General features: G+C 37.7%; 1 protein-coding gene and 1 pseudogene across 1 annotated transcript; one reads left to right on the top strand and one right to left on the bottom strand.

Annotated features, from left to right (window-relative positions):
* Nucleotides 1-2,202: 2,202 nt before the first annotated feature.
* On the bottom strand, nucleotides 2,203-2,799 carry LOC149260073 (universal stress protein PHOS32 pseudogene; annotated as a pseudogene).
* A 1,130-nt stretch (nucleotides 2,800-3,929) lies between these two features.
* Nucleotides 3,930-6,358, top strand: LOC149260072 (bidirectional sugar transporter SWEET3b-like). The gene is made up of 6 exons (XM_089378736.1): nucleotides 3,930-4,064; nucleotides 4,448-4,484; nucleotides 4,647-4,869; nucleotides 5,323-5,484; nucleotides 5,614-5,736; nucleotides 6,089-6,358. The coding sequence occupies exons 1-6, from the start codon at nucleotides 4,025-4,027 to the stop codon at nucleotides 6,302-6,304; spliced, it is 801 nt and encodes a 266-aa protein (XP_089234862.1). The 5' UTR covers nucleotides 3,930-4,024; the 3' UTR covers nucleotides 6,305-6,358.
* Nucleotides 6,359-19,256: the final 12,898 nt, after the last annotated feature.

The following is a 19,256-nucleotide window of genomic DNA, read 5'->3' as shown; positions in this document are numbered from 1 at the left end:
GAAACCCCAGAGGGTGAAAACTAGCAAACTTTTAATAAGGGATTCCATCCCCTAACCATTGTTATAAAATTATTACAATGAATTATCATTAAGTTGTCACATAACTAGCTAAAAGCTAATACATTTTCCATGAAACCCTTTACTTACATACCGCCACATGCAACATTCCTCATGGCATGATTGTTCTAGCAATGTACGATGTCGCAACTTGTACTCATCTGCATGGACCATTAATCCTTTTCCTGCCACAACGTTAAATATAATCTATCCCTTGCACAAGTAATCCAACTTTACCTGCCCATGTTATCATTATCAACATTGACATCATGATTACATTTATAAATAATCATATTAACTAGCATTTCCATTCGCATAAGCACATATTCTTAGAGGACAAAACACTAAGGCATTCCTTTGAAGGGACTAACTAAAACATCAATTATAATCTTCTTACATGAAAATTTACATAAAATTTATCAAAATATCTAGTCCTTTAGCTATTACTTATGATGCATGCAAATATATAAAGCAATGTCACACAACATGTAGTCTTTTACCGCATGGGAATATATATCCTTTCTAATGAAAGCTAACACAAATATCGTGTGCATACACATCTCATTCAACAAGAAGCTAAGATAATATTTATGTTAGCATAAAAGTAATCACATATCATTTTCCTAAAGAAAATCACTCAATAGTTCTTCAATCCATACAAAGAGTTCATCTCTGTAACACATTGACTATACTTTGTGCATCCAATGGCTTATAATAATAGCCCTTCTATTCCCTTCTCGGGTATTCTACCATCATTTCATGTAAATAGTTACATACTTCTTTATTAAAGGAGGTCATTATAACCCCATTTCTCTATCTTCCTATATGTAAGTTTCTCATGCTTCCCTTTCAAGAAATTATTATAGATACCCATCTTTATGCTTAAAAATCAAGAAACAATATCCAACTTATCTAGCAAGACAATCTTTTCAAGAGATTAATATTTCCAAGGAAGTTAACATCAATTATTATTTTCAAGACAGTCAACATAATACTTTCTCTACGTACACACCAAATCATATTTCCAATGTCACCATAGCTACCCTTATGTGCATGCAACATGTGTTTTTCCTAACACAATTACTTTTACTTCAATGCACATAATATTTTCATGAAACAAGTATGGATTCTTGTTCTTGCATGAACACTATTCATATGTGTCTTTTAAGAAAAGAATCTCTATCCTTGTTTTCAAGAAATCTCGCATAAAGTCATTATTTTCATGCATGCAGAATGCATTCTTTTTCTAAAAAGAAAAATATTTATGTGTATATAAAACATACGTTTTTCTTCAAGAAAGTTAGAATGATTATCTATGTGCCTAGAAGCACATCATTAGCAATTTCTATCATGCATGCAATGCATAATTATTTCACAATAAACTTTGAAATTAACTAGTATCACAAAGCATTTAAGCATATATCCACTTTCAAGAAAATGACAAATGACTTGGCACTTAACACACAAGATTCACATGTAATCATTCTAAGAGAAAAACTACATATTTTCTTTATAAGAGAAAAACTGCATACTCTCTTAGCTTTTTGGTCCACACATTTTTCACATTTTTCTTTGCATACTACTATGCATATATTATCTATATTTGGTAAGAAATATTTCAAAAAGATGCCCAAATAAAACATACTTATATTTTCCTTTCAAGAAAGCAAGCAAGATACTTATCTTATTCATGGCAGCCTCCTTGCCTCCATCACCGTTGCTCTGGAAGCCAAACCCGCCAGAGACACTGAAATCAATTTGGAGAAGCGAAGAGAAGAACCCAACAAGGGTTTGAGTAGCAGTAGCATTTGAACATAAAGCGGATTCTGTTGACTCTATTCTACCGAGCAGAGGATCACTGGATCTGTAGTGGCTTTGCGAGTTCATGCCCATTGTGGAAAAGCATTCCGATCCAACTTGACATCTACGTCCACGTTCAAGTGCTCAGGAAAGTTTGATCTTTGGAAAAATTGATTTCTAAGTTCTCCATTATGTTGCAGCGTTTAATCAGAGAGCATTAGTTGGCAGCAATTTTGAGCCATCTCTCGATTAGAAGGTGTGCAGATCCAGGCTGCCATTAGAGAGATACGTTGTGCAAGTTTCATGGGATTGAGCATCCAACAGTGAAGGCAATGCAACCTATGACTAAGTCTCGTCATCGATCTTTGGAATGGGTTTTACTGTGAACTCTTGTCGAGAACTTGGTCAAGATCGTCGGTCCTCCTCCATCCTTATCGTCCGGATATCTGACGACTACAACGGGGCAGGCGCAGTGGTGTACACAGTAATCACTGACGCTGCCAAGGCGACTCTTGTAGGTTTGTTTGGAGGCATCAAAACCCCGAATTCCCATGATAACAGCGCTGAGGGCGAGCCTCTCTTTCATATTGTGGTATTTCACGATGTGGATCTTGAACGGTATGTGAGCATCGACTAGAGGCTGGGCAAGGTCGGAGGCCTTAGTCAATGTGAAGGCAAGAAAATGGTCCTCAAGCTTCTGTTAGGACTCCTCGTCGTTGTTGTCATCGACAGATAAATCGATAGAACGCCAATCGGTCCCGTACAGAATGTTGGTCAGCCTAACATGGAGAAGTATCACGTTATCGCCCGGGCAGAGGTAATTAACCACGGCCCATTTCACTGCAAAGGAACTCTCGTCACTCAGATTCACTGCTATAGCGATCTTCGATGAGCGCCCTGTTGATGATGTTGTTGTTGTTGCAAGGAAGAAGATAAAAGCATTGTGAAAGGATAATTTCGGCTTTTCAAAAAAAATGGAATTGACAACCATGCGTTTTCCTTTTACCAAGATCTCCTTTCTTGATTTCCGCCCAATCAGTTTTACAAATATCAAGAATCAGTTTTATAACTGATTCGTAATTATAAAATTACTTTTACACAGAGTTATTTACAATAGGGATATTACAAAAACAAAAACTAAAAGGTAGAAGATTATAATTTGTGATTTTATATTGTTTTAAATATATTTTTATTTATAAATAAATATAATTTAAAAACATGTTCTCTTATTTAGTGAAATTGTAATTTTATGTTTTTTAAAATGTTTTTATTTATTTATTTGTTAATATTGTTATTTATAAATAAATTCAACTCACTTATAGCATTAAAATTATGTAATTCAATAATACGATTATTAAAAAAAAAACTAAAACTAAAAGGTAGAAGATTTAAAGAACACCATTTTGGTTTAGATCCATTTTAACATCCGTAGGATCCATTCTCTTGACATGTGAACCTTTTTCAGAGTGAAAAAGTTGAAAAGAAGTATGCACCTCAAGAGATTTAATCCTCTTCAAAATGGATCTATATTGGTTCTATATATGCATATAGCATGTGTAAATTTTCATTTTTAAAACTGTATTTTTGAATGCATATATAGATACAATACCTTGAAATTTTACTTGGATAATTGGATTGTGTAAACTATACCACATAAATTTGTAATTGCAACAAATCTTTGCTAAACAAAATTTAAATTTACATTTAAAATTGGAATTAATTGTTCTAGGAATTTAAAAATTTTAAAAGGAGAATTAAAATCCTAAAACAAACCCCCAAAATATCCTGCAATATGAAGATCACTTTAATCTCATTATCAACACACACTCATTTCCTCTATGCAATTACATTTTTTGTGCGCTAGTGCCCATTAAGACTTATGGTAATGTTTCTCCTTGTTACCCTGCATGTTATAACTTGGATATAATATGTTTATAAGATTTTTACAATAGTATAAATGAAAAAAAATGATTTAACGCAATCAAGTCAAAGAAAATCTCACGCGGTTACATACACAAGTGAAAAGAGAAAGTGGGTATAAATATCCTCCCATGCTCTGGTATGCTCACACCTGCAATAAGCAAAAGATATAATCCACCCCTGGCTGCGAGGGATTGCTTTCTTCTCCTTCGTTGCGCTATAAAATTTAGCGTTTGGAGAAGAAAGAATGATGAATTACTTCGTACGTTTGGGGGTTGGCATTTTAGGTCAGTAATATCTACCATATTCTTATTTTCAATATTTAAGCTTCATTAAATTTAAAGTAGTTTTATTTTTATTCAGTAAGTCTTATTTTTATTATCAAGTCTCATGACTAATTCTTGTTTTGTTTTGTTCTGTTTCTTGTTTTTGAATTTTGGTGTTTGAAATAGATTTATAATAATTTTATTTATGTTTAAATCTCTAAAAACCTTACTATAAAATCTATAAACCCTAAATACATGTAATATAAAAACATATCCCATCTTTATCTCAAATATTACAGCATACATATCTAAATATAAAACTGAGGATAACTCATTTAAATCAGTGATATTTGATAAACTTCATAGTAGGTATGTCAATTGATTTATTTGACATGGCATTGCAGGAAGTGCATTTGCCTTGCTTATGTATGGTGCAGCAATGTAAGTATCAGCTCAAACTGATAATATTGTCCTTATTAATAAACTTCACAACGACTTTAGTCGCAATATTAGGTTCGGTTTGAACATTTTATTTTATGGCTTTCGTCGTTCTGAATATAATGTATAACGTTAACATATTATTTTGCTATATTGGTCTAACAGTACAACGTTCAGGAGGGTAATAGAAAAGAGAACCACTGACGGTTTCTCAGGACTGCCATATGCAATAGCGCTGTTCAACTGCCTTGTGTACACGTTATATGGGTCGCCTTTAATCAGCAATGGGTGGGATAATGTTGTTGTTATGGTTGTCAACAGCATTGGCCTTCTGCTAGAGTGCTGTTTTGTTTGCATCTATCTCACTTTCGCTACATCCAAAAGCAAGGTATTATTTCAGCATATTTTTTCAATAAATATTATTTGGATGGTTTAAATAAATTTTTTTTGATGTGATCTTTATCAAAAGTTTTTACTTTTTATTATTAATTTGAGTTAATTTATTTGTCATATGTTGTAACTGGGACATGTGGGTAAATTTTTTTGAGGGGAAAGTATGTTTGTAAAATGTTTTGAGTGAAAGTTTTCCTCATCATCAAAGACAAAGGAAAGTTTTGAATAGAGTTTCAGTTGTTCTTAATAATGAGTAAACCATATGAACTCAAATTATAAAACTTTACATTCACACATTTATTTATTTAGTATTTTAATATTTTCATTTCCATATAGTGATTTAATTTATATAATTATACTAATTTATAATATAACAAAATTACACGCTTTCAAATTTTCCAAATTTTTTTTAAAAAACCTCAAAATTCACATACATGTCTGTGTGTAGAGGAATATGGGGACGATGGTTGCTGGCGTGTTGGTGGTGTTTGGCACTATTGCAATAATTTCCTTTTGTGTTGTTCATGATAACAAGCATAGGAAGGTGCTTGTAGGAACTGTAGGATTGATGGCCACTATTATTCTCTACGCTTCTCCACTATCAGTAATTGTAAGCACATGTTCCATTAATTCTGTTAATTCCGTAATTCGTCTCATAGCTGTGGAACAAAAAAAATCTCCAAATGTTCAATTATTGTTTGTTACATTGATCATCTCTTATGTTAATAATTTTATACAGAAACGGGTCATTCAAACAAAGAGTGCGAAATTCATGCCGAGTTTCTATTTCTCGCTGTTTGCTTTTCTGGGAAGCCTGTTGTGGTTGGTGTATGGCGCTCTGAGCAGAGACATAGCCATCATGGTAATATCTGGTTCTTTGTTTTATGTGAAAATTATGTATATGTAATAATTAAAGTTATGGAAATTCTTGTTATATTTTTAAAAATTTGGTTAGGAATTTTTGTAGGTCAAAGTAAAAAATGTCAAATTTTATAATTTTAAGTGTTTTAGAGATTTTTAATGGTACTAATCTATTTCTATTATCAAAAACATGATATAAATACTGCAACTACAAATTTTTTTTAATTTATTTTGCCTAGATTCAAACCTCTTTTAATGGTCTAGACAATTCCTATACCTATGCTTTCCTAGAAGACTCCCACGTATATTGGCTAAACCCTATAATGTATTGTCATGTTCCACGTATTTTGCAGACACCAAACTTGGTTGGAGTGCCACTGGGGCTGGGTCAGATGGTTTTGCATTGTATCTATAGAGACAAAAGGAGCCGGATTGTTGAAATTGCAACGGTGGATACAGAGAAGCAGCCGGAATCAATCAAAGAAAACATCAGAGAGGAAATGACAAACAAAACAGGCAACACAAAGTTCTGCTCAGATCCAAATATTGAAATGCAGTTGAACGTGTAACTTAAATTGAGGCAGACCAGGGTACTGTAATTCATAATAGTCAGATTCCTTGTTATATACGTCATTCCATTTCTTTCAGGAAATTCACGATATGTTGTGTTTGTGGTACTTAGTTGGAAAATTTCGAATTACATAATAATACTTGTTTATCGTCTTATAAGTCTACTAAATACATGTCCACTGCGTATTAAAGTGATGGTTGATGTGTCTAACAGGCAAGTTGCCCATGGTCTGCCAGGAACACGTTTTTTAATATGAGGTTCGAACATGAAATATATGTGGTTAATAGATTTAAATTTCAATATTTTTTTAGATACACGTATAGGTTGCTATTAAATTTATCAAATCAAAACTTAAAAATCGAATGAACTAGCATTTCTCATGACAGTATTTGTAGCCAGATGAAAAATTATGTAAATATGAGAGGTAAAAATGGAATTTCAATTTATGTTTTTGTTTTTTAATATTTTCCAAATCACTCTTGTATTTTTATTTAATTTATGAATTGTTTTTTAATAAATATGTATGTGATGGTAAAATTTAAAAATAAAATAAAAAATATATATATCATATAAATTAAAAATATTTGTATTAATAATTTAATTATTAATCAAACTCAAATTTTAATCTTTGGTTTTTTTTTGTTTTGTTTTGTAAGAGGATTCCAACAATCTACTTGCCAAATAGTTATCAGTAAACACTTGTTCTACTTTTATAATAGGCCGATTTCAACCTTGGATTTTTTATTTTTCTCTGGGATTTGAACCTTGGATCTCTCATTTTCTCTCAATACTCACCTAGATACAAGTAAACATTAGGATCTACATGTTAAACCAAGTTATGACTTAGGGATTCGAACCTTGATTCTCTCATTTTTTCAGGAATCACATTACTTGATCACCAATTGAGAAATATCTCTGTATATATAATATTTTTATTTATTTTTTACAAGATAATTGACACAAGTAATACCATATTTATTATAAAAAATGAAGTAATTTATATTTTTTTAAATTTAATAATTTTTTTTAGGGAAAAAATATTAGATTTATATTAGAAAAGTTTATGATTGAATATATATCAATACTGCTAAGAAATATTCAGAAATTAACCAAATACCTTTCAACATATGTATATGCATGCCCATGAAAGTTCCTAAAATCTTTCCAAAAGTAAACTCTAGCTAAGCATAATTTATTAACCACATAAAAGAACAAAACAATGTTAATCAGGTTTTCATTCCAGGTGACATTGTCTTTTATATATCCGTATCTGATAGCTCTATATGCCTCTCTTAGATTTTGCTTGGACATCTGCCTCCATATAATGTGGGTATGTCCCTGTATTCTTTCAATAAAAATTCTTGACAGAGACGGTAAACTACTTATTGTTCACGAACCAAAGTAATCCGCATAAAACAGTTATTTCAGCTCAAGTATTTATGCGTGGTCCTCCATTCCATAAAAAGAAAACATACAGCGATCATTCGTTCATATTTAAATATAGCTCCACATGTGCAAGCACCGAAAAACATAGTTTTGTCTATTTTAACCTAATTTCAGACATAAAACGAGAGAAATGTTGAACAATATCTTATGAATAGAAAATCATGTGAGAAAACCATGGTAAATAAGTAGGAAACGATCTAAGCTTCTCCAACACGAAATATCACACTAGCAGTTGCATTGGAAGAGCAAAAACTGTGTTTTTGGTGGCAACGGTGCCTTGACCTCGAATCATGGTTCCAAGAAGGGAGAAAGGAGATCAAGACCTGATGTTGACCTTTTTGATATTTTTCTGTACTACAGCAAACTACTTAAGAAACTTGAAGCAAAAGCAATTGTTCTAATTATCAAAAGCAACCTAATCTAATGAAGCAAAATGAACCTAAACAATAGAAATTATCTCATGAATGAAAGCAAAATCATATAAATACACAAAGGAGGTGTTGGACAACTTGGCTTGGGCCCTAACCTAAGAGCTTCAGCCCTCTTAGAAACGATCAGTGTTGGTTCAAAACTTGGTTCATCTTTATTTATCAAAAAATAATAGTTACATCACAAAATTGTATTCAAAAAGAGCTCGAAGATGAGCTGAGTAAAATGCTGCACCAAAGTGCTGAAATAGACTAAAAAATGGCTAACCTACTGAGGCTTGAGGCCTTCTTATTTATATAATTTGGGACTCCCAACAGTCCTCCTAAACTTCAGGAATTCGGCTATCTAGAACTGAAGATAACAAGAGCCCTATTTGACTTGCTTGGTTGCCCCTTGGAATCATCAATGTGGGCCTTTGTACTCTAAAATGCTAATGGAAAATTCGAGGAAGGGGTCATTAGTGAAGGAGACACCCCTCCTACAAGTCCTCATCCCTGTTTCCTCGAGTTTGGTTGCCATTTTGCTCATAAATTCCTGGTCTTTGTCCAAAATTGTCCAAAAAATATGCAATAACACTCATTAGACTACATGGCAAAGTGACTATCCCCATTCACTCTATTGACATAAATATATTCAAAAACATGCACAAAACTATTGAGAATGGTGGATTAAATGAAAATAATAGGCAGAATGAGCCCATATAGTTACCCATTTCTGGGGCTCATCATCAGCCCCCTGCTGAATGGGTTGCTCATCCTCTAAGCAACTAATCTAGTTCTTCATATTTAATATCTCTAACAAATTTCCTGACATCCCAAGCCTTTGATGTGATGTCTTCCTCTTTGTCATGGAAACCTGCTTTCCTGTCCACTTCCTTCCATTGTTTCTGTTCTTCCTCCTCCTTAACTCCTTCCAAAAGTCCTAGCAGTAGTGGAGGACTAAATTTAAGATCAATCCAATTAGCTTTCAAGTTTTGCATTGATTGTTTATATAGGGGCACTCTCCTCATAGCTTCCCTCATTCTGATTGGGGAGTGATACTCCCTGATCTTTAGGCTATGTGATAATGTATTCCACTTTCTCATGCAGGCATGGAGGCAGTCATCACCAAACAATCTCTCCATATTTTCAAAATGAGCAATAGCCTGCGCTTGCCTGTCAACATAGTCAGGGGCAACTTGAGGATTGGTTGCAAGGTGCTAGTGGGCATAGATGAGATCCAATGGTTCTACTAGTTCTACCATTATCATCAGGGGCTCACTTAGCTCCTTTGCCATGACTTTTTGAATTTCCACTGTCCTCTTTTACTCATGGTTCAACCAAGAAGCCATAGCCATGAGCTGTAGGTCTCCAAATGTAGCATTTGGATCCCATAAATTCATGTCAGGAAGTGCCATGTTGTGAAGGTAAAATTCAGCTAGCTTGGCTTTATCCTCAGCTGAACTATTATCACATAAATGCATAAATTGGCCATAATCTTGAAATGGTGTTGTGCCCCTTTGGGCCAATGTGTTGATCTGGAATTGGAGCCACTGATCTTTGAGATACAGTGCATATGATCTAGCTGGCTGTCTGCACTGTAAGGCCTCCATTTCCTAGTTGGCCATGCAGGCCATCTCGGCTTCCTTTTCCTACAACTACCTTTTCAAAATGAGCACTTTAGTTGCTGCCTGAGATTCTTTTTCTTGTTTTTGTTTCTCTGCTACTTCACTATATGTCTATAGTTCTTCTTCTTGCTATTGTTTCTCTGTTGCTTCACTATCTGCCCGGGGGCCCTCTTTTTGTTGTTGTCTTTCCAAAATTGATAGCTTATCTCCTCCTTGAGGTCCCCTTTCCTGTAGCTTCTTTTTCAACAGTTCATCTTCTTCATGTAGTTGAGCTCTTCTAATTTTCTCTGTGTTCCTTACCATGCCCAATTCTCTGTTCATCTCTCTCAACTTGTTTTCCATGTGCCCTATATCTTCAACCCCTTTAGATTTGGCAATTTGCATCCAGGTGTGTGTCCTGACTCACTCCTTTTCTAGTTGAAAGAAAAGAGGCACTGCGAATTTTTGTGGGATGATCTTTCCACCTTCTAGAAGATTGTAATAGGAGCCTAAATTAGGCCGAGGGCTTGGCTCAAGTATTTCTTTGGCCTTAACTTCCTCTTGGGACTGCTCTTCTGCCTTCTTTTCCAATTTTTCAGTTTCTTTGAGTTTGGCCAGTGTCTCCTGTGGAGAGGTTTGTGCCTCCTGTAGGACTGCTTTAGAGTCCATCATTTTGATCCTTTCCTTGCAGGTGGAGGTCTTAGGACTCCCTCTCTCGTAGGTGATAGAGATTTTGGAGGGAGATTCCTCTCTTGTCATAATAGGTGCATCCTCAATGATAATGGGTTCTTTTGATGGTGGTTGTGGCTTGCATACCTTAATTCTGGTGCTCCTCCAGGCTTTGAAATACATAGATGTTTGTCTTTTCCTTTCCATTTTTGCTTAGGTGGAGTACTCAATGCAGCAAGGATAGTTGTTGCTTCCCTTGCTAGTGTCTTAGGACACACTTCTTCTTGTTGTTCTTTTTCTTCATCCTCTGCAGTTTTTCCTGTGTCTGTTGTTTCTGTTGTCTCTAGTGGTGTCTTCTCCTTTTCTTGCTGAGTTTCTACCTTTCCTGTGGCGGTTTTTTTCAGAGATTTCTTGGGCTTGTTCTTCTCAGCTTTTGTCCTCTTCCTCTTCTCTGTTTTTGACATTGTTTTCTTTTCTGCCTTAGGTTCAACTGTGGTTTGGTCCGGTTTCTCTTCTCCTTTTTGTTTTTCCTCTTTCTCTTCTTCTATTTGAATATTTTGTGCTTCCTCATGAATTTCCTTCCCAAGTTCCTTTGTCTACTCCTCCTCTTCACTGCTAGATGGGCTAAGGTCATTAGTAAGAGTTTTGATGTCATCTACTCTAAACATCTTCCTGAAAATTTCCCAGGCTATAGGGATGGTGTATATGTGTGGGGCATCCTCTACCAACAATTTGATGAGCCCATGGTGGGTCAGTTGGTCTGGAACCCCTGCATTCAACTTGGTGCCACACTCTATTAAAGACTGGAGGAGAAAATATGGCATACTGAGTTTTCTAGCTGTAGGTAGGTCCATTCCATATCTTAATTCATGCAATAATCTGAAGTGATAACCATAAACTATACTGAATCTTCCTTCACAAGAGATATGTTTCATGATCTAGTAGTTGACCTCACCCCATGGATGAGGTAAACTTTCCCTTCTGACCCGGTTCTTATCTTCTACAGGATGTTCATCAAGCTGAAAAAATGTCTTTTTAGCAACCTTTCCTAGTGGTTTTTCCTCTTTGCCCCAAGGGAGCCCAAGTGGAAGATCTGTTACTCTGCTGATGAATTCTGGTGTAAGCTCTATGGTCAAACACCTGAAACTGACTGTCGCATGGGTTTTTGAATGTGGTCTTAAGGACATTAAAAATTCCTTGTTTACCTCCTCATCATCTCCATGAATTCTCTCAAAGAAAGACATCCCGTCTGCCCTAGTGAAAAGGGCCACCACTTCTAGGTGCTCATGCAATTTACTAGAGTTCAAAGGCTCCTTTCTCATAAAACCTCTTGGCATGGTGTTTAGTGACCTCTGAAAATGCTCAGGTGAGGAAGAAGGAAACAACTTTCACAACTGGAAACAAAGGAATAACTGATGTTTGTCTTTCTGAAACTAGAGAGGGAATTTCTCGTGTTCTTCTTTTCTCACAACATCAATTTGCAATTTTTTCCCCCCCTTCAAACTGTTTTAACCCTGAATTTCCTTCTTGGCTTTTGGAGGAGCTCAATATTTTGATAGAACACAGAATATATAAAACAGTGTTTTTTTTCTCACAAAGTAAACAGACTTGCAAATTCGTTTTTCACAGGCTTGGTTTCTATGGTTGCATCCCCTTTTTTTACAAGAGAATACAGCAAAGGAAAAAAACGGATTTTTGAGTGTGGAGAAGAAAATGGAGAGACTGTATGGAATTCAAGAAAACACAGGCAGACTTTTGAGCTCTCTTTCCTTTCTTTCTTCAACCAATATTTTGCTTCTAATCCACCACCCTGTATAGATATATCACATGCAGAGTGGGTTTCTAAGCCTACCTCTTTTGAAGCTTGAATTTGACAAAAATTCCGAATTTTTCCTCTACAGAGCTGCTCTCTGGCCTTCCTGTAGAAAGCCTCTTGTAGACGGTGTTTTTGCTCCTGTAGACTATGTTTTCCATTCCTGTAGAACCCAATAAGCAGGATGTTTTTGAAAACTAGCAGAGAATGAATAGTTCGTTGTTCTGAAGGTGGTAGGTGAGTGCTGCAGTTGAGAACTCGTCGCCTCAAATGAAACAAAAGGTGGTGGAGGCTTAGACCGCACTGTACTTAAGCTGATGGCGTGATCTGCGGTGATGAGGTGAGGTGGCAGGATGGGTACATTATCCCCATCCAGACCGTTGGTCCTACTCCAGTGCAATTATGGTATTTCATGTTGCCTGACCGCGATCACTTCCATTATTCTGTTATATGCCGCCACCACTACCGATTGCGAGCTTTTGTCTTCCCAATTTGACGGGCCACACGTGCTGACTGCGAATTGGAACTACTGTTTGAATGGGGCAAAGCTTTTTTGAACTCCATAAGGGTGATTTGAACTAAACGAGGGTGATTTGAACTGAATGAGGGTAATTTGAAATGAATGAGGGTGGCCAGTTAGCTGGCCATTGATTTCATTTAATCGTGACCATCCCAATAGTTCATGCAATTCCTAAATAATATTCATTCAACAGAGGAATAGGTTTAGCCACTTACCTATTAGTCACTGCTGTGCTTTGCATGCTCTGACTTTGGCACTTCATTTTCTCATTGCTGTTACTGTTGATGCTTTACATGCTCAGAATTTGGCACTTCAGTTTCTCATTGCTGCTGCTGCTGGTGCTTTGCATGCTCGGACTGTGGCACTTCATTTTTTCATTGTCGTTGCTGTTGGTGCTTTGCATGTTCTGAGCTGGTGGCTTACTCTGGTGATTTTTTGATCAGGCTCTACTCCTTGCATGTTGCATACATCTTGGCTGCGCCGACCCTGTCTCTAGAGCTTGTTTTTTAAAGGGATCAACTACTATAGGAATCATGTAGGATTTCCTATAGTTGCTTCTCCCTCTGAAATTTCAGGCTGATGCCTGAGCAGGTGCTGAAGAGACAGCTGAAGAAGCTTCAGAATGAAAGGAATAACAACTGGAAGGCATCAGGTAAGAACAAGTGCAGAATGTTGCTGTTTTATTCATTATTTTTTCAAAAAAAAAACAAAAGAAACAATTTTTTTTGTTTTTTTTTGTGTAGGGAAGAAGAAGCGAGTGGAGATGTGGGTGCATAGGGATGGAATGGCGAATCAGGAGGGTGAATGGTGGTAGGGAGGTCCACAAGCCTTCTAAACAAATTTCTAGCCCTCAGATTCTTTTCTAAGCTTGATTTTGAGCTCTCCGTGATTTCTACAGGAGCCTCCTATAGAATGCACAGAGTTTCCTATAGGAGGTGAAATCTTTAGGAAAAGTGAGACCAAGGCCCGGGAAAAGATAATGGTGATGGAGGAATGGACTATGAAGGGTGTATGAAGATTGGCCATGTCATTTTCTTCTTGTGTGACCCTCCTGCAATCTGCAATGCATTCAAAAGAAGTTAGGATGTTTTCTATTTTTTCTCTTTTTTCTTTTCTAGTTTCTTTTTTTTTAGATAGTTGGGGTGCCTCTAGGAGGTTTTCACCCTCACTGCCTTCCCTGGGCACCTCCAAGAGGTTTTCACCCAGGGTTCTTTTATTCTTGTTTCTTTGTTTTTATTATTTTTTTTCTTCCTTTTTTTTTCTTAACTCATGGTGTGGGTGGAGTGGAGGCAGAGACCTGCTCTACTACCAACATTGTTTTCCTCAGATTCTCAATGAATTCCTGCTTGGAAAGGAGCTTCCTCTAGATCTTCAACCTATGCCCATTGACGAGCATGGAGATGGTTTCTTCATCAATGGTATGGATCATGACTGAACCATTGTCATTGCATTTTTCTACTGTGTATGGTCCTAGCCATCTTGTCCTCAGTTTGCCCTTGAAATATTTATATCTTGAATCATACAGTAGCACCCAATCTCCTTGCTAGAATTGTTTTTCTTTGAGGTGTTTGTTATGCCATATATTTCTTTGGGTTTGGACTACCTCTGAGTGGAGAAGGGCCTGTAATCTATGTTCATCCAATCCATTTAGCTTTTGTGCATGGCTAAGATCTAGGCCCAACTGAGCTGCCATCCTTAAGGTGTTATATTCAAATTCTATTGACAACAGAGCCTTCTTCCCATAGACCAGCTCATAGGATGTGAACCCTATGGTGGTTTTCCATGTGGTGTTATAGGCCCAAGTGGCCTCAACCAATTGACCTGCCCACTCTTTTCTGCTGCTGCTCACTACCTTAGTCAAAATCCCTTCCAAAGCTCTGTTAGTGACTTCCACCTATCCATTTGCTTGTGGATGATAAGGGGTGGAAGTCTTGGGCTTAATCTTGTGATCTATGAGAAATTCCTCAACCAGATTGGAGGTAAAATGACAATATTGATTTGTGACTAATTCTCTTGGATAACCAAACTTGTAGAATATATTTTCCTTCAAAAACTCAGCTACTTTGTCTTCTATTGGTGCCTTGATCTCCTTTGTTTCTACCCATTTGGTCATATAATCAGTACACATAATGATGTAATATTTCTGTTTTGAAGGAGGGTTTATAAGACCCACAAAGTCCATGCCCCACTTCTCAAATGGCTCGAAAGTCACTTGAGGCTACAGGGGCATCTCATCCCTTGGAGTAGGTTTCCCCATCCTTTGACACTAGTCACATTGGCTGATATATCTCCTGACATCTTGATGAAGAGTGGGCCAATAGTAACCTACTTACAGAATTTTGAAGGCAGTCCTTTTTGCTGAAAGTGGCCCCCATAGGGCCCATCATCATAGGTTAGGAGGATGTAAAAAACTTCCTCCTCCCTAACACATCCCCTCAAAATCTGATCTGGGCCAAGTTTAAAAAGATTGCCCCAATCCAGTTGAATGGGGCACCTTTCCTCATGATCTTGCTCTTTTCTTTTGAGGATAGGTGTGGTGGAAACTGTGCTGAAATCAAATAGTTTGCTATATCAGGAAACCATAGAGAGAGTAATGAAATAGAAAATAGGTGTTCATCTAGCATTTGATCATCCACCATTCCTTCTTCACCTGCAGGCAGATCTAGTCTAGACAAAAAATCAGCAACAACATTTTCTTTACCTGGCTTACCAACAATGGTCAAATCAAATTGCTGCAATAAAATTAACCATCTAATGATACAAACGTTTATATCCAGTTTATTCATTAAATACCTAATTGTAGCATGATCAGTGTGTATGAATGTTTGATAGCTGGTGATGTAGTGTCTGAACTTATTTAGGGAATGGACTACAACTAGGAGCTCCTTTTTGGTTACAGTGTAGTTTAGTTCTGCCTTGGACAAATTTTTACTTACAAAGTCTATCCATAAGGCAGCTTCTCATCAACTTTCCCTAAGGATGCTCTTGTCGCTTTGTTTGAGCCATCTATGTGAATATGGAAAGGTAGGGACCAATTTTGACCTCTCAAAATTGGGGCAGTTATCAGTTTACCTTTCAAGGCATCCAGAGCTTCTTGACAGTTGTCAGTCCATATGAACTCAACATCTTTTCCCAAAAGACCAAACAAAGGAGAGGCTAGCTTACTAAAATCCTTAATGAATCTTCAATAATACCCTGCTAAGCCTAGAAAACTTCGAACATCTCTTACCTTTTGAGGAGGTGGGACCCTTTGGATGATAGCAATCTTGTTGGGATCCACCTGTAATCCTTGCTGAGAAATTGTGTGACCTAGCACGGTCCCTTTAGTCATCAAGAATTCACATTTTTCAGGACTGAGGGACAGGTTCATTTCAGTACACTTGGCTAAAACTTTTCCTAGGTTAGTTAAAGCTTCCTAGAAGTTAGAACCATAAGGGGTAAATTCATCCATATAGATTTCCACTGAATCATGAACCAGTTTAGCAAATATGCTTAGTACTGCTCTCTGGAAAGTGGCGGGAGCATTGCACAACCCAAGAGGAAGGACCCGGTACGAAAAGGTACCCCAAGGACAAGTGAAAGTGGTCTTATCTTGGTCTTCCGAGCTGATTTGGATCTGGTTGTACCCACTAAACCCATCTACGAAGGAGAAGAACTTCTTCCCTGCCAGGCCATCTAACACTTGATCTATGAAAGGCAAACGGAAATGGTCCTTCTTGGTGGCCTTTTTTAGTTCCTGATAATCTACACAGATTCTCCACTTCTCGTTTTTCTTTGGCACTAGTACCAAAGGAGAAACCCATTCGCTGTCAGAGATGGGGTAGATGAATCCTGCATCCAGCAACTTTTGCAGTTCTTCTTTGACAATGTCCTTAAGGACTGGATTCATCCTCCTTTGAGGCTGCCTGACTGGTTTGCAATCTTCTTTAACATAAATGTGATGAGTACAGACTGAAGGGTGGACTCCCTTCATCTCCTTATAGCTCCAAGCAAAGACATCCAAGTGATTTTTCAATAAGCTACACAGTTCTTTCTCCTGAGAGGTGGAGAGGGATGAGTTGATCTTCAACGTTATTTCTGGACTGAATTCCACATTCTTAACTCGGAGAGGGGTCGGATCATCCACACAGAGATCAACTAAAGGATTGGCTTGGGTTACTTCCACCAGCTCTTCTAATGGCAACACACTGGGGGCTATATTTTGAATCAAGTTCTCAGTAAGATCATCCTCGTTTTGTGGACCGCCAATGGTAGCTTCCACTATGCACAATGGTGTAGAATAGACTTCATCCTCATCTTCCTCCTCCACCCAGAGAGGTAAATCATGTTCTAGCAGAGGTTGGGCAGGAGGATATAGGACTAGCTGTTTGGACATATGCCCGTTCTTGATTGTCATGTTCCCAGGTCGACAACTAATGTAGGCATTTGCAGTAGCCAACCAAGGTCTTCCTAGGATGAGAGGATACCTAGTGAGCTTTTCCTTTGGCTAGAGAACTAGGAAATCAGCAGGGTACTTCTAGGAATAAATAGAGACTATTACATCTTCCACAATCCCATTAGGGGTCACGGTGGAGCGGTCTGCTAACTGCAGTACTGTTGAGGTCTTTGTCAGGGAAACCTGAAGGTTGAGTTTGAGCATAGTGTTCTTGGTCATCACATTAATGGTAGCCCCTAGATCAATCAAGGTATGAAGGATTACGGTGCCATTGGTGTGGACATCGACTACAGGACTCCCAGGGTCTAGATATTTCGGACAGATCACCTGCCCCAACATCAGGTCGGACAGTTGTCCTATGATATTGATAGTTGGGGCATCTCTTTTGCACCTGCCTGGGTGCCTGAAGCACTTCTCCTTGATCATCTTGTTGTATATAGGTACATCTTTTATGGCTTAGAGAAGTGGTATCTTTACACATAACTGTTTCAATTCTCCCCGAAGTTCAGTTTCTTTTGGGGTCGGTTATGTGGTTCTAGTTAGTCTCTCAGGAAAGGGTGGAATGAATTTTGGTTCACATTCTTGTTTTTCTTCCTCATCCTCCTTAGGAGGAGGTTGGTTATCTAGGAGAACCTTCCAAGATCATAGGTTAATCTCCTAAATTTCGACATCATATGTCAGGCATGATTTTTCTCCAGTATATACCTGCTAGGCCTATCTGTTATTGGGGTTCGGGTTTGGTTGAGTAGGTATTTGGGGTTGTCTTGGAGGAGCAGGAGGTAATGGTTGTGGTTGAGTAGGTGATGGAGGCAAAAGAGTGGGAGGAGAGTTGTATTGGGGCTTCCACCCCTGATGAGGTGCATTCCACTGAGGCTGTGGCTGAGCATAAGAGTGCAACGAATGACCAACTGGAAGAGCCTGATATTGAGGAGGATATGACCAAGGAGGGGGTGTGGACTAGGAAGGATGAGAAGGGGGACCCTAAGAAGGCATGGAAATGGCTTGATTTGGGTTTTAATAATTCTGGGATGTCCCTTGCATTCCCTGCTAGTAAGGTCTGGGTCCATAGGACCTCCTTTGGTTCATGAAATAGAGTGGTTTAGTGGCCCCTAATATGCAGCTTTAATTACGGGCAAGGAAGGGCATTGATTCATAAGATGGTCTTCTTCACAGAGTAAGCACACTTCTATAGAGTGCAATGGACATTCATTCCTAGGATGCTTTCTAGTGTACTTGGGACAAAAGATGGCCAAAGCCCTCTCAGCTTCCTCTTGTTTCCTTTCGATATGTAAGGTATCCATTTGCATGGCAAGAGTCTGCCTCACCTCACTCTTGAAATCTTCCAGCCGATTCTCAAGTTCATTTCTAAGGGATGAGTTGAATGAGGATGTACTGGCTAAAGGTTGACTTCCCCTACCTCTCTTTCTACCTGACCTGGAATGGTTTCTAAACACAGTCTTTATGTCATCATATGGTAGTCGGTAGATGTCTCCCCCAGCCAACAAATGGAGGGTATCTAGAAGGTCTTCAGGGACTCCTTTGAGCAGGACCAACTTCAGAGATTCGGGGTCAAGTGTGCACCTGGCCCTTTTATAACTGAGTTGAAACCTCTCTTCATAGTCTTCTAAAGATTCATCACTTCCCATTGTCATTCGGAAGATTTCTTCCTTGGTATCCTTTGACCTACAGTAATCCTGGTATTTATTGTTAAAGGCTTGTTGCATCTGAGCCCAAGTTGTGATACTGTTTCAAGGTAATCCCATGAACTAGCACAAGGCTACATCCTTGAGGGTAGAAGGAAATAGTTTCAACTTCTTCTCGTCTTCTGCATAGTCATAGGTTCGACAGAGAACAACAAATTCAAACAAGAAGGTATCAGGATCTTCGGTAGTCAATCCATGGAAGTGAGGTAAGGATGAAGGGCTTATGTTTTTCATTTTTGTGTCCCCATTGGTCTCTCAGATAGGAAAGGCACCTTCTATTCTTTCCCCATTTCCTCTAACGTTTCTGTTTTTAGCCATGGTCTCAGGAGGAATGGTTTCTTGCTCTTCTT

The sequence above is a fragment of the Pinus tabuliformis genome, chromosome 6 (genome assembly GCF_031772625.1).
Source record: "Pinus tabuliformis cultivar Carrire ecotype Pingquan chromosome 6, CPIR1, whole genome shotgun sequence".
In the NCBI taxonomy this organism is placed as follows: domain Eukaryota; kingdom Viridiplantae; phylum Streptophyta; class Pinopsida; order Pinales; family Pinaceae; genus Pinus; species Pinus tabuliformis.
This window is presented reverse-complemented; position numbering and strand designations above follow the sequence as displayed.

What these genes read in the sequence shown, in the direction of transcription:
- LOC149260072 (XM_089378736.1), top strand. Translation starts at nt 4,025, where the DNA reads ATGATGAATTACTTCGTACGTTTGGGGGTTGGCATTTTAG. An exon ending in CTTATGTATGGTGCAGCAAT is followed by an intron (nt 4,485 to 4,646) that starts GTAAGTATCAGC and finishes TTGGTCTAACAG; the next exon opens with TACAACGTTCAGGAGGGTAA. An exon ending in CTTCTCCACTATCAGTAATT is followed by an intron (nt 5,485 to 5,613) that starts GTAAGCACATGT and finishes AATTTTATACAG; the next exon opens with AAACGGGTCATTCAAACAAA.